The following is a 15000-nucleotide window of genomic DNA, read 5'->3' on the forward strand; positions in this document are numbered from 1 at the left end:
AAATATTGGGTCTTCGAAAAAGTGGTCTTGTGGGTCAATATGCCCCATGTTATGGGTAAGTTGAGCCATCTGAGAAAAACAATTACTAACTAATGTATTAATCAGATTTTAATGTATAATTCTAAATATAATTATTAAATCCCCCATTTTGTTGATTTTGTTGGTGTTCTTGAAATAAATATTACAACTAATTTGTCTGAGGATGGTTTACCAAGTCTCTATATTAAGAAATAGACATGGAAGTCACAAGTCACAAGTCTTTTATTGTCAGATGCACAGAATGACACAGGGTCAGACTGGGCACTGAAATTCTTAGGACAAGGCACCGCACAACAACCTACCATAACATAACATAACATAGTATAACATAACATAACATGACATACACTCTGTACAAGTACTCTGAACATAATTTACATGTAATAAACATATAATAACCTAAATAACCTTACTAAATATACAGGATAAATACAATACAGAATGATAAAACATATAACACCTATACATATAATACTAACATACCGGTATATATAAATAACATATAATACACATATAATAAACTATGCTAACCTATTAAACCTATACTACCCTTCAGACAAATCCAGTGTGGGAGTTGCAGGTAGTACAATAATTCTGATAAATATTACTGCTAGTGCAAACAGTAAGTGGAAGTGACAGTATGTAAGTGTAGTTCAAACAGTAATTTGAAAGTGACAGTGTATGTAAAGTGACGAGTGCAAAAGTGTCGATAGTGTGTCAATGTCCATTTAGCAGCCAACATGTCACATAATGTTCTGAATATCTGTATAATTGCAAACTTTGTAGCCAATAACATAAATACTAACGCATCTCATGTATGCAAGATGCTTTTCAAAAAGGCAAAACCAGAGTGATGCTTCTACATCACCCACAAGGAGGTAAATTAAAACTAGGGCTCCTGGCACATGAATATATGGAGCCCCTATTTGTTTTTCTTCTGTAATTTTAAGTGGCATGACAGCTGTAATGCTACATCTAAAATATGAAATATAATGTTGGTTATCTGTTGTTATGATGCAACACTGATTTAAACACCAAACATCTTACTTCACTTCATGTTATCATGAACCACCAGTTGAACTTACCCTCAAGACTCAAGATTTTGCCCCTCGAGATTTTGCCCCACAGCCACCATTTTGGGAAAAGTGCTTAGTCTAGCAACCCAGAGCAACACTTTTGATAATTCATTCACATGTTTTTACACATTGCCAGTTCTTCAACATATCTGATTATATACTAAGTTACTTGTGATGTGGGACTGATTCTACCAAATGGGCTACAAAACTGCTTACCACTTCCTTCCATGAGCAAGATGAAAATATAGAATTTAGGGTCATTTGACAAAATATGTTTATGATTGCCCAGATGCAGGTGGTGGATCAACTTTCCCACTGCACTGGCTCATCTTACCCCACTCTCCCCTACATAATGCAACAGCGCCCTCAAGGGCATGTGGATAGCCTACGTTGTGTAATGGGTAAGTGGAGGAATTATTCAACAAAAGAGTCACATGTGGAAAAAAATCACGCAAAATATATTCAATTCACGCATCTGCTCTTGACATACCACATACATTTCATACCATCAATATCATAAAATCAAGATTAACCATTTACATAACAACTACTGAATGTGTGTGTCTTGTTATAAACTCATCAAAACAATAGCATAAACAAAATATTGCGCCTGAAGTCTAAGTTTTACGGGTTTAGTCGGCTGAAGGATATGACGTAAGGATACCAAGTTAAGTTCCTGGTGGTTTTCGGGGAATGTATACATTTGTGTCTCGAATAGATCTGCTTTTGATTTGGGCAGGTATGAAGTAAGACTACATATTCCAGTGACCAATTCACTTGTCGCCGATGAGATGTTTTCAGAGTTTGTGTAGTGAATCTGTCACTGCATAGCCATGCCGGAGAGTTTGCCGGAAGGATGAATTGTATATAAAACATACCCATACCGGTGCAACATAACAGTGAGTCCTTAAGGCTGAATAAGTAAGGACCGCGCATGAAATCCAGTTTTCCCTACCATCAATAAGTGTCGTTGGGTAACATTACGCTACTCCTCAGTAGCCTTAGGTTTAGCAATAGCTTACTGGTATCATGCTATAAACGTTGACCGTTAGATAACATGTGACATATATTGTCATTTAGTAATGTGAATACTACATATACAAGTTGTTTAGCCTTCCGTTGAAATACGTGTCATATAACTAGAGGACAGGAGTTTGCTGTCATTTCCTCAATAACGTGAGTGTGGCTTTTTTTTACAGCTCTCCTTTACAGGACACTTGTACGTTCTTCGGGGAACACACTTGGAACACTCCTCCCGTTTTAGCAGTTGATCCCAATCTCTGACGAAAGACCCCACTCATTTTAGCTATGAGGATTGCCTGGGCTAGAGTGCTTGGCCTTGGGTCGGTGGCGTTCGGTTCGTTGTTCTGGTCTCAGGAAAAGTTCGAGGCCACTACCGAGTGCCAGGCTAAGAAAGAAGACTCCTCGCAGTTAGAACTCAAACTCGTCCAAGTCCTCTTCCGACACGGTGCGAGAACACCGCTGAAATCTATCCCTGATGTTTTAGAGGTGAGCACAGCAAAATTATTTTCTCCGTAGTCGAGATGTTTTTTTTTTTTTTTTATGTTTGATTTTCTGTGTGAATTGACCTGGCTGATCTATATCGTAGCCCACTGCATTTTGGCAATAGTACTGTAGTCACGGTGATGACGTCTGGTTCTAACACAGGTCCAGTGGGTGCCTGACCTCTTGGAGGTTCCCCCTCATACCCACATCGATTATGTGGTCACAGACCTTGAAGGAGGACCAAGACCTCCATCACCAGTCGAGGACAGCTACAGAGCCCATATACTTACCGTGAGTGTGTGGTGGTCCTGTGTCCTGGGTGGATTATCTTGCGTGCGCCTTGGCTTACTCAGAGTATTGCTGTATGTCTATGTCTACCGGTGCCTATGGCATCTGTAATGGTTAAATGTGTGTTGGTACTACAGTGTGTGCATGTACACATCGGGGATAAGGATTACTTGAAGGTGTCAAGCTGAGGATGTCAAAGTCAAAGTCATAACTTGTTGTTAAACAGACACAATGATGTTTTAAGATGTTATAATAGCTTAGCACTTTGCTCCATGGCATGCTCTTTACAATTTAAGACTGAGATTTGTGTTGGTATAGCCTACCAGTAACACCCCAACAAAACTTCATCTCAAGTTTTATTACATTGTTAACCTTGCTCCCAATGTAGTGTAATAAAGTAGACTTTCTGTGTAACGTTTTAGTATTATCAGTTTCAATCCATTCTATGCTCAACCATGGCTCTATGTGTCCTATGAAAAGTCTTTGTATCTGTCTCTGTCTGTATGCATTGTGTGGACTCAGGGGGGAACTTACCCGGGTCAGCTGACCACGGTTGGCATGCAGCAGCTGTATGATCTGGGCAAAAGGCTGAGGGCGAGGTATATCCAGGAAGTGCCCTTCCTGACATCCTCTTTCAGCCCTGCTGAAGTCTAGTGAGTACACTGTGTGATAGATACTACACTTACTAGACAAAATATTCATTAGAACATTGACCCTCTCATATAACTCCCCTGATAAATAGCCAATATTTTACGCTAATTTGTTTGGGAAAGGTCACAAAAAATGTTTTTGACAAGATACTGGGGATGTGTGTGCCTGTGTATATTGTGTGTGTGTGTGTGTGTGTGTGTGTGTGTGTGTGTGTGTGTGTGTGTGTGTGTGTGTGTGTGTACTCTTGCAGCGTGCGCTCCACCAACATTGTGCGAACCATCGAGTCAGCCAAGTGCTTGGTGGCGGGGTTGTTCCAACAGAAGCAGGCAGGTGAGGGTACTTCACACGTGTGAGTGTGTGTGTGTGTGTGCAGAAAGGTACAATCAACATTAAACAAGAACTTCCCCACCTTTTACTGTCGCCCCTCGTTTCATTCAGAGTGTGTCTCTGTGATCACCTGACCCTACCCTCTTATTCATTTTGACTTGCAGATGTTGTTCCCATATTAACGGCCGAGGCGGAGAAGGAGATCCTGTACCCTAACTACCACGGCTGCAACCTGCTGAGGCTGCTGAGTGGGTGAGTGGCTCCGTGAATGGGGACACGAAGAAGCCATGGCTGCCCCAACAGAGGATCACTTATGGCTCATGTGAAATGTTTACTCTGGAATGTTCCTTACCATCTGTGTCAGCAAAGCTCTGCACATTGCCCCCTCTCAGACTATAACCAAATAATCTGATCAAACTAAATTGAGTGATTGTGGGGACGGGGAAGTCAATTTCCCTAGTGCCAGGCTAGATAAGGTGATGGGTATATTCTGAATGTGGCAGTCTGTGAACGATGACTGACTTGCTGGTGTGTGTGTGTGTGTGTGTGTGTGTGTGTGTGTGTGTGTGTGTGTGTGTGTGTGTGTGTGTGTGTGTGTGTGTGTGACCGATAGTCACCGCTGGGCAGAGTCGTCTACACTGCCGGCCATTGCAGAGGACCTGAAGAGCATCCAGGATGCACTCGGAATCCCCGTCAACCAACGTGTTGACTTCATCCTCATCAGAGATGACATGGTGGCCCGGGAGGTGACTTGGCACTACTCTACGCTGCATTCCTAATAATAACGTCACAAATATTTGTAGTTGTAATATAGTTGTAACTAAATACCAACTGTGGATAGCATACAGCAGTCCTTTTCTGAAGAGTTTGTATCCAGTAATATAGAAAGAAAAGAAATGACTTACTTTAGTGTGTCATTTCATATGTAATATCACGGGTCCAATACCATTGGTCCTTTGTGAGTGGAAAACTTGGGTCTATCTAATTAGATGATAAAAGGTGTGTTCGTAGATGGTGTGCGTAGATGCACCCGTTGAAAGTGTATCAGTTGATCTAAGTTTCAGTTGATCTAAGTTTCTAAATAATTAACGTGTGTGTGTGTGTGTGTGTGTGTGTGTGTGTGTGTGTGTGTGTGTGTGTGTGTGTGTGTGTGTGTGTGTATGTAGACACATGGCCTGGCCTGCCCCTCTGAGTTGGTCAGTTGGAGGGCCATAGTGGAGCGGAGAGCCGTGGACATGATCTACCATATCTATGAACCGAGTAAAAGGTGAGTTGCACCAACCCAGCGCTTTTGAAGAGGAAACCACACAATGTGATTAACCCACAACAAGTATATACACTACTCAGTGCATGTGAAACATACATACTCAGTGATTGTGAGCACTTCTGCCCGGTTGGTTTATAATGTTAGGGAGAACCTGCAGCTTTGTGTGGGACCACTGCTTCACACTATGATGGCCAACATGGACGAGAAAGTCAAAGGTGTATCCCCTGAGCCCAACAGGTGAGCCTCCTCTCCTATCCGAGCTGAGCTAACTACTCTTCAAACAGTTAAACAGTCCTCCTAGTTGTAGTCATGTAGATTTAGAATAGAAAAACCACCCAGACATGTGCATTTGCTCTACTGTGATTAGCATTAAATTCCAAGCCAAAGAGAGATACTTCAATACTAGGCTTTTGTTTTAGTGGGATAATAAGAATAGGGATCTACACACAAATCCTATTCTTCAATGCTCTTAGGTGTCACAGACAAAGTTCTCTCTGAGAAAAACCAAACCTTTCTCTCATTACTGCAAGCTTTTTCACAGTCCAAGATAATAATCCAACGTTGCCTGACAACAGTTGATCATTGCCTATTGGTGGAGCGTAGTGGCTCATTTGACCAATCAGCCTTCAAAATGTGTCTTTTATTGAGCCATTCCTCCAGGTAGAGGGGCAGACTTGAGGCTGCCCAGACGAGAGAGCACAACCATGCCACAAGTGACATGTAGGCTCAAGGCATCACCACAAGGTGGCAGAAATTCCCCATTTCTATTCTCCCCCTGCATTGCCTGCATCACCCCCAGAGAGGATGTTACATGTTAATGAGAAATGACCTTGCAGGGTTGTTTTTCGTCGGAGTTTGGATTGAAAAAGGATTTATGGGGATGATCAACAGTTACTGTCTGCTTTCAAGGAGAATTTAGACTTGAGAAGGTTATGCACTCCAGCAGTCCTGATTGTGAAGGAATTATTGATTGGATTTAAATGCTGAATTTATAGATCTGTGTGTGTGTGTGTGTGTGTGTGTGTGTGTGTGTGTGTGTGTGTGTGTGTGCGTGCAATGTGACAGGAAGCTTTTCCTGTATTCCGTCCATGACACCACACTGATGCCGTGTCTGATGGCCCTTGGAATCTTTGACATGAAATGGCCGCCGTACGCCGCCGACATCACCCTGGAACTGCTTGAGCACCGCACCACCAAAGAGGCCTTCGTCAAGGTGGCCTACCTGGGCCAGGTAACTCAAACCACACACCCACAAACCAGAGGCACCAGGTCATTTGAAGGGAACAGTAATCAAGACTAGTTTCATGTTAGTCATTGTAAGATCATATTATACATGTTCTTTGTTGATGAAAGTATATAATGAGGACTTTAGTTGGAAGGTGAAGCCCCAGTGTTGGCTGATTGACTCTCTTTGCTGGGTAATATAGTGATATCAATGCAGTGTGAGGTTGGTGCCTTGTTGCGTAGCTGTTGCACATTGCTTTAGCATTAGTCTTGGTCCTGGTGGATGGTGTTGGTTCATCCTATCTCTCTCGACCCCTCAGGACCAGAAGATCCCAGGCTGCAGTGGAGTGATCTGCCCATTGGCAGAGTTCCAGGAGGCCATGGCGGCTTACACACTGCCTTTCGATCGCTACAAGGAGCGGTGCGATAAAACGGAGGGCCTACCTGCTAAACCCTGACCACAACACCCCACCCCTCCCCCTCTCTTTCTCTCGATCATCACCTCTTAACCAGGCTTTACACACTTGCTTATTTTTATTTTTTTTATCTGGAAAGCACTGTTCACTATAGTAAGATCCAACCAGGTCAGCCTTAACATGGCCGACCCTGAACATGCCGCATTGGTATTATTTGTTTAAATCCTTCTCCTTTGTTGCACTTGTGCTCAGTACCAGCTTTATCCAGTTTTGGACCAGCACAAACAGCGCTGTTCTGGTGCTTGATGACATCTGAACCATTTCTGAACAATCTCCTTGGATTTGTGTGGCCAAAATGCACCCCCTACCCCCATCTGCTAACACTGTGGCATTAGGGAATTTCACTAACTGTTAGCTGTTAGTTAATTTGGAAGAAAAACAGTCGATCATGCCATTCCATCTTAAACTGCTTTCTGTTTGAATATTGTATAAAACACACAAATAATGCTTTCTGTTTGAATAATGTATAAAACATACATCATGGTATGCAACTCATTCTGCCGCTTAGAAGCAACTGAAGCACTTAACACAGATTTTTTATATACTCCATTTAGGCAGGACATTCGTGTTAAGACTTATCCACTGTAATACTCTTGAATGGTCCACTGCAATAGAGTTAGTGCTATCCACACACATTCTGTTTGGCTGGCTCTCGTCACGGAAACTGCAGGAGCAGTCAGTAGCTACAGTGCCAGTACTCATTCAATAGCGATTTTCACTCCAATGAAGAGGGGGAATATATATATTCTTAAAATCTTACAGTATGCAGCTGAATAAACTACCTGTCTTTGTAATTACCTCAGTACATGTGAACCATTGATCTTTTTTTGTTAACAAAGTTAGTCTTCGATGGAGCCTTGAACTAGTTACTGTTTAGGCACAGTGGGAAAACAAGTGACATGCGGTATAGCATTTTAGGTAACAAAAAAACCTTTTTTGTTTGGCTTTCATTACTTTCCATTTCTACCATGATAACTACAGGCGTTTTCCTCAGGGAAATGTGTGCGCAGTTTGCGTTTGTCTACTGAAGACTGTGTGCTCTTGCAAACAAAAATTATTTACAAATATGTCCCTTTTGACAGGGAGAATTTTACTTGAGTTTTTGTGTGAGTGGGAATATACACGTTTGTGAGGATGTAGGTGCCTTCTTAGACAGCATGTGAAACTTTATATCTGAAATAGGGATTATGTTTGTCTCCTCAAAAGGAGATATGTTTTTGAGTTTGAATCATCGATGATGCAACGACAAATAAATCAATAAAGCTACCAGTTTGTATTTCTCTAATTGTTGCTGTATAACAACACTGAACACCAAAATCACAAATTCCTCAACATTTTCTATGGGAAACTTCTTTTAAGCTTTGCTGTTGAAAATTCATCTAAAACACCACAACTATTGTTCCACGGTGCATCTCTGCTCAATACCTGAGGGCTATAATTTGGCTTAGAGCTAAATAGGAACACGGGGTAGAAAACCCTGACAATTACAGCTGTCAATCAATAAACCAGATGCTCTCTGGGTATGTCCAGAGCTCGGAGATAAGCAAAAATGTTCACCCCCGGTTCCCAGCTGCCAATTCTTTTGTGTGTGTAAGACACGTTGATGGGAGGGGTTGAATATCCACGATGGCCGACCGTTTTGGAAGTTTGCAAGGAGTTCTGATGTTTCTCACAGTGGAGCACCTTTCACCAGTGCCAGATGATCATGTTAAGTGTCTGCTGGCTCTGTGTTGTAGTGATGCAATCAGTGTGGCATTGAGTTTAAACATGAATCACAAATTGGCATTTATAAGAATTCAACTGACCATAGAAAATGGACTGCAACATATAAACTGAAACCCATCCTCAGTACAAAATACATGTGAAATTGAGCTCACAAATACACCATGTACGTTTGCCAACTAGCTGTAGAAAAAAATTCAATGAATTGGTAAGATGTGTGTTGTTAATATACACACACACACACACACACACACACACACACACACACACACACACACACACACACCAATCTGAAGCTGGCAAATTTACTAAATGTGGTGAAATTACATCAGTTACGAGACCTCCTATAATTTCTGGACACGTGGCCATAAGTTGTTCAGCCAGTCCGGAGACTAGTTTGGATCTTGCCTCAATGTAAAAGCCAGACACTTTTCAATGTGTCCATTACTGCGGGCCAAGAAGTACTAAATCAGCTTCACCAAATACCCAAATGTTCTTTGTGCAGAAGGACCACTAAGCTGTCATTAATGCTCTTTAAATCCTATAGTTCTTTACAGTCTCACCAAAGTCATTTAGTGCCTTAATTGCTTGATTCCACTTCCACCTGCACCCCATGAATGAAAACGCTGCGTACCTTTATGGTTAATCCATGTTTGTGCTTTTTTTAATAATACTATTATCTGTATGAGGTCATAGGTCGATTTCTTATACACTGGAGATACAAAGGAAATAAAAAAACACAACAATACAAATAAAATTAAAATAGTCTGAGCCGACCCAAGGTGAACATATGGAGTGCCCAGGCCTGGCGATAAGCCCCGCCTCCCTATAATGTCACCGTGTGAAGCCACAGACCTGGAGGAAGAGTCTCTGGTGAAATCCCTTAAACATGAGGACGGTACACACCCACACACACGCGCACACACGCGTGCACACACACACACACACACACACACACACACACACACACTCACACACAAAGCAACAAATGCCATCTCCGATCAGTGAGACGTAAACAAAAATGCTGACAAAATGAAGTTCCTTTCAAGTCTTGATTGGTGGGGTTTTGTTGGTATTTTTCTTACGCAGTCAACCTTTACGATAAAAAAATCCTTGTCAGGAGAACTTGTTTTGTATTTTTTCAGTTTTTTTGCTTGTTTGTTGTTTTTCCTTATTATTTGAAAAAGTTTCATCTTCGATCTCTACCTCCTGATTCTTTATTTGATGACTTTAATTCGTGTCAGTTTTTACGCCAAAGTTAATGTTCCAAGTCCGGACAAAACATTTTACAAAAACCTAAGCAGTTTTGCGCTAGTGAACGCTAGTCCTGTACATTCTGAAGTTTCCATGAACAAAAAGTAACAAAGACAAACAACAACCGAAAAAGAAAAAACAAAAACTATTTTGCTTCCTGTATTCTCTCATGGCACTGATGGCAAAATTAGCCATCACTACGAACACACAAAACGGTCACTTCCATGTCCAAGAATCAATGCTCAGCCCCACTTATCATGGCAGCAGTTGCATTGTGGGTACCTCCATTTCCACTTTCGCTGATTCCACTGTGACAGCCAACGGATGTTTAAATCATGGTGGATTTTATTCTAAACATCCAACTGTTCATATCCTCCCCTATGCACTGTTCAGTTAGGCCAGGCCAGGCCAGGCCAGGCCAGGTCAGGTCAGAACATCCCGGGTCCAGGGTTGAAGCCCATGCCCATGTCTGACCCCATGCCTCGGGGCCTCATCTGCGGCGACATCATCATAGTCTGCTGGGGGCCCCCCATGCCGTGTAAAGACATCATCATGTTTGGGGACCCCACGGGGCCTTGGTGGCCGTACATGGGCCCCCCCCTCTCTTTCCCTGGCATCATCCCTGGCCCTCCCATCATTCCCGGCTGCCCAGGCATTCCTGGTTGTCCTGGCGACATCATGCGGTGCTGAGGTCCCATCATGCCCTGATTCATGAAGGCAGCCTGCCGCATGGGGTTGTGTCCAGGGTTGCCCATGCCCATGTCCTGGGGCCCCATGTGACCAGGACCCGGCGGGCCCCCCATGCCCTGCATTGGCATTCCCATCCTAGGGTTGCCCTCAACCATCATCCCTTGCATTTGCTGGAAGACACCAGGACCAGAGGGGTGTGGGGGTTTACCTGGACCTTCCCCACCTCCACCGCCCCCTCGAGGGAAATAGGACAGAGTCTGGCTGGGCTTTTCCGAGGGGATGATGCGGGACAGGTCAAATTCTGGGATGCCGGTGGCTCCAGGACGCATGACCTCATGCAGATCGGCATCACTGAACCCCCCAGGCATGCCTCCGAAGTTCTCATGTCCTCCGTGATGGTTTGGCTTACACATCCCTGGATCGCCCGGCCCGTGGGGCATGTTCCCACCCATACGGCCCATAGGTCCACCCTCACCTTGGAAGCCCATGCCGTGGGGGAAAGGCCCCTGAGGCCCAGGACCATTGTGAGAAAAAGGCCCCTGATGAGGTGGAGACTGCCCAGGTGGGAAACCCTGCCCACGCTGTGGGAAGCCCATCCTCCCTTGTACCATCTGGTTGTTGACCATACCAGGTTCAGGGCCCCCCTGCATCATCATCCCGTGGGGCATCATGCCACCTGGACCCATGGCACCAGGGTGGGGGCCCATGTTGGGACCCATGGGGTTCGGTGACGGCATCTGGTTGGGCATGCCGTGGGAAAGGGGCTGGGAGCCCATAGCGTTCATACTCATGGGGCTGAGAGCAGGCATGGGGCCGCCAGGACCAGGTACCATCATACGCGGGTGGCCTTGGTGGTGGTTCACACCCATTCCTGTAGGAGGCAGCAGAGAAATGAAAAATGAACTCATCAAAAATGTATGTGTGTGTGTGTGTGTGTGTGTGTGTGTGTTTAGATTAAGTGATGTCTCAGTAAGGAAGTTAAATACAATGAAAGGACAGTTGAATGTAATAATATTTCTTTATGAATTTGAGTGCGCACCTGGCATGTTGTTTCCGAGTGAAGGCAGGTTGGGCGACCGGGCAGGTGGTGAATCATCATCAGAACTGGCCACAGTCTTAATGGCGTCATGGTAGAGAGGGGTGGAGCTGGGCATGGCAAACTTGGACATGCGTGACATCATGATGGACAGAGGGTTCTGGGGTAGTGTGGGCTCTGGGGGAATGCCGTAGGGGCTGCCGGACGGAACACTTCCTGGGTGAGACATTGAACCTGGGCCACCCGCTGAGGAGTTGGGGGGAGGACCTGAAGACGGGCCATTCCCACCTGCGGAAGGAGAAAAACCAGGCATGGCATTACTTGATTACCAGTTTCTTGTTAAATCATCTCAGTTAAGGAAGTACAAAAATCAAAGCATGCCTAGATAATACTGACAAAATGAAGATAGTCAATGTGTTAGTAAAGAGATTATTGTCATGTACAGCACATTTGTTTTGACTATGAAATGTATTATCCATTTTGTGTTACTTGTCCTGGTCTTTAGCAGCTGTCTCTTTCAATATCAGCACATGTGTTGTGTGTACTTAATCTAACCTAAATTTGATATTAGTGTGGCTACAGATCACGGTACCTTGCTCTACATTGCTCATCATGTTGGGTGAAGTCATACTCAGGGGATTCTTGTTGTTCTGGGGGATCCCTGGGCTCTGCATGGGAGGTTTCGGTGAGGACACCCACCCTGGAGAGGGGACCGGAAGCGAGGGAGACTTCATGTGGACAGGAGACGCTCCCGCAGACCCCATCATCCCGGGAGATTTGATGGATGCTGCTGCCGCCACAGCTGATGCCGATGGTCCTGAGAGCATACCTGCCAGCTGGGAAGGGGTCTGGGGTGATTTCATCGCCCCCGAAGGGGAGCCAAGCATTGGAGACTGGACTTGCCTCATAGTAGGGGACTTCAGGGGGTTGACCCCAGGGGAGTGCACCCCTTGTCCAGCCTGGATGCTGAGTTCGGCTGGTTTACGCCCCATGCCCCTCTGATTGGGCATAGAGTTGGGGCCGGGACCTTGGCCCTGGTTAGGGGGCTGGTTTTGAGGATGTGGGGGCATATGGCTCAAACGGCCGTGGTTGTTACCACCGTTAGGGCCATTGTTGGGTCGCTGATCAGGGCCGAAGGGCATATCTCCACCCCTTGGCCCCCTCATATTGCCAGGACCCTGAGGGTGACCTGGGTAGTGCCTGTTGGGCCCCATGTTGAAGTCGCCAGGCTGGTCTTGGAAAGGTGGCCCTTGATGCATCTTCTGCTGGGGCCCCATGTTTTCAGGTGGACCTCCTCTCATCTTCATCATCTCTTCAGGGCTCATACTCATGGGTGGCTCCCTCATTTTGCCCCCCATCATAGCTGCATTCGGGCCCCCACCCATGCCCCCAGGCCCCATGACAAATTCTGGACCTGGGCCCATCTCCCGTCCCAACCCCTTCATGTATTCCATTCTTGAGGCTGGGCTCATGGGTCCATCACCGGGCATTCGTGGGAACATGCCACCTCCCTGGCCATTGGTGGGATCCATTCCAGGTCTGGGATGTCCCATCATCCTTTCCATCATCATTCCTGGTGGCATCCCCATTCCAGGTTTTCCCTCCATTCCCTGCTGGAACATAGCTTCCTGCACTGCCTGTGGGTTTGGGAACCTCTCGACCCTTCCTCCTGGTCCCCCAGGACCCACAAACATGCCCTGTCCGGGCGGGAAACCTCTACCGTCTCCCATTTTAGGCATATCATCAGGCCAGTTCATGCCTGGCCGAGGCATGGGATTTGGCCCTCCCTCCATATCTGGGTTCATCATGCCAGGGAAGCCGGGCATTCGCTGCATGTGTGGCGGCATCCCACGAGGCCCCATGCCCATCTGATCAGGGAATGGCTCAGGCCCACCAGGACCCCAAACCTCCCCAGGATTCATCTGATAGGGTGGGGGAGGGGCACGCATCATGGCACCACGTGGACCGTGAAGCATCATGGGATCCCCCATGGACCTATGCATCTGTTCCTGCTTGCGTTTCTTCTCCTCATAAAACTCTTGCTGTAGCTTCAGCCACGCCATCTGCTCAGGGTTCAGGTGATCCCCTTGTTCCCCCCCTGAACCCCCAGGGTGGGAATTCATTGGTCCTCCAGGCGGCATAGGCCCCATGTCTTCTGGAGAAAAGGGCATATCTCGGGGACCTCCTGGCCCAAAGGGGGGCCCATCTGGACGGCCTCCTGGGCCACCAGGTTTTCCCAGGCTCTGCGACTGAGCTATCATGGCCTGCAGAGGCCCCTGCTCTGGCTTTTTGGGGCCTCCTTCCATCATACCAGGATGATTTGGGGGTAAGGGTCCAGCCGGCGGGACATTCTGTCCCATGCCAGGCATATCTTTGTCATCAGGAAACAGCATGCGCTGGATGTCTCGGAGCGTCTGCAAAGAGCGCTCACGATGCTCCAGTTGCTCTTGGGAAAGGCCCTCTGAAACAGAGTTATCCCCCATGCCAGGCATCATGTCCTGGGGCAGAAGCTTCTGGTCACCCCCTTTGGATCCATCCCCTGGGGGGAACCCTGGCTGGGCACCTGGGGAGCACGGGGTCTGGCTGCCAGGCGTTCGGTCATGAGGTGTGGGATTACGCGGACTGCTGCTTGGTAGGCTCTTTGAGTCCATGCCTGTTGACAGAGCTCCGTCTTGGGAAAGGCCAGCAGACTTGGGCCCCTGAGCTCCTGGAAGCTGAGATTGCTGGAAGGGCTGCTGGGAAGGTTTGGCGCCGGGTGGCAGATTCTGGTCTTGGGGCCCAACACCTGATGATTGTGGGGGTTTCCCTTCATTCCGGAGGGGTCCAGTCTGATTGTTCTGGATAAAAAAAAGGGACAAGAGAGAGACAAAGTCTGATAAAAGAAGAGGAAGGAGTCTGCAAGAGAGAGGGAAGCATTGTGACTGCAATTAGCAATGCAGCATGAATGCCTGTGCATTACAACTCTCAGCAAGGCTGATCAGAGCTCACTGTGCGGTAATTAGCCTCGTTAGCTTTCAGACTCATTAAGACTTAACACACCACAGGGGAGAGAAGACTACTTAACAAACACATTCTGCAACATTCAGAACAGTCAGTGTGTGTGTGTGTGTGTGTGTGTGTGTGTGTGTGTGTGTGTGTGTGTGTGCGTGCATGCATTTGCATTTTTCTACACATCATTAAAGTCTGTAACTATATGAACACACCCCCTGGTAAAGCACCTCCCCAAAACAAACCGGCCACACATAGGGCTTTGTTTTCTTCTTCACAGCGCCAAAATAATTGTATTTAAAAAACTTTGACTAACAAGAAACATGAAGACAGAATATCCTCATGCAGAGTCTAAATTTGTAAATAAATGAAATGTTGGTCATCATACCACAAGGAGGTGGGACTTGTCTCCCTGCTTGGAGATGTTCTTCATGTGGAAGGCAATGATGGTCTCAG

At 46.1% G+C, this 15000-nt stretch overlaps 2 protein-coding genes across 6 annotated transcripts in view; one reads left to right on the forward strand and one right to left on the reverse strand.

Annotated features, from left to right (window-relative positions):
- The first annotated feature begins 1881 nt into the window (after positions 1-1881).
- Positions 1882-8120, forward strand: acp6 (acid phosphatase 6, lysophosphatidic). 2 transcript variants are annotated; one of them, XM_012837254.3, is made up of 11 exons: positions 1882-2014; positions 2315-2624; positions 2784-2912; positions 3432-3562; positions 3811-3890; positions 4052-4139; positions 4501-4633; positions 5054-5154; positions 5299-5391; positions 6220-6385; positions 6699-8120. In XM_012837254.3, exons 2-11 carry the CDS (start codon positions 2424-2426, stop codon positions 6834-6836), a joined length of 1260 nt encoding a protein of 419 aa, XP_012692708.2. In that variant the 5' UTR covers positions 1882-2014; positions 2315-2423; the 3' UTR covers positions 6837-8120. The 2 variants fall into 2 exon arrangements, with proteins under 2 accessions (XP_012692708.2, XP_012692707.2); XM_012837253.3 differs by having other exon boundaries at positions 1883-2036.
- A 494-nt stretch (positions 8121-8614) lies between these two features.
- The window catches only part of LOC105908672 (BCL9 transcription coactivator), a 31073-nt gene continuing 24687 nt past the window's right edge, over positions 8615-15000 (reverse strand). For all 4 annotated transcript variants that reach the window (XM_012837230.2, XM_012837229.2, XM_031583875.1 and 1 more), the window contains exons 8-11: positions 14933-15000; positions 12149-14393; positions 11560-11844; positions 8615-11391 (exon numbers count right to left, since the gene is read on the reverse strand). The exon at positions 14933-15000 is cut by the window's right edge and continues 29 nt beyond it. In XM_012837230.2, the coding sequence (XP_012692684.2) occupies positions 10259-11391; positions 11560-11844; positions 12149-14393; positions 14933-15000 (3731 nt within the window). In that variant the 3' untranslated portion in view covers positions 8615-10258. The remainder of the gene's footprint in view (positions 11392-11559; positions 11845-12148; positions 14394-14932) is intronic.

The sequence above is a fragment of the Clupea harengus genome, chromosome 2, assembly GCF_900700415.2.
Source record: "Clupea harengus chromosome 2, Ch_v2.0.2, whole genome shotgun sequence".
NCBI lineage: Eukaryota > Metazoa > Chordata > Actinopteri > Clupeiformes > Clupeidae > Clupea > Clupea harengus.

Bases quoted from the DNA above. Each gene is read 5' to 3' on its own strand.
- acp6 (XM_012837254.3), top strand. From the start codon at position 2,424: ATGAGGATTGCCTGGGCTAGAGTGCTTGGCCTTGGGTCGGTGGCGTTC. The intron at 3,563-3,810 runs GTGAGTACACTG...GTACTCTTGCAG, and splicing joins TTCAGCCCTGCTGAAGTCTA to CGTGCGCTCCACCAACATTG. The intron at 6,386-6,698 runs GTAACTCAAACC...TCGACCCCTCAG, and splicing joins AGGTGGCCTACCTGGGCCAG to GACCAGAAGATCCCAGGCTG.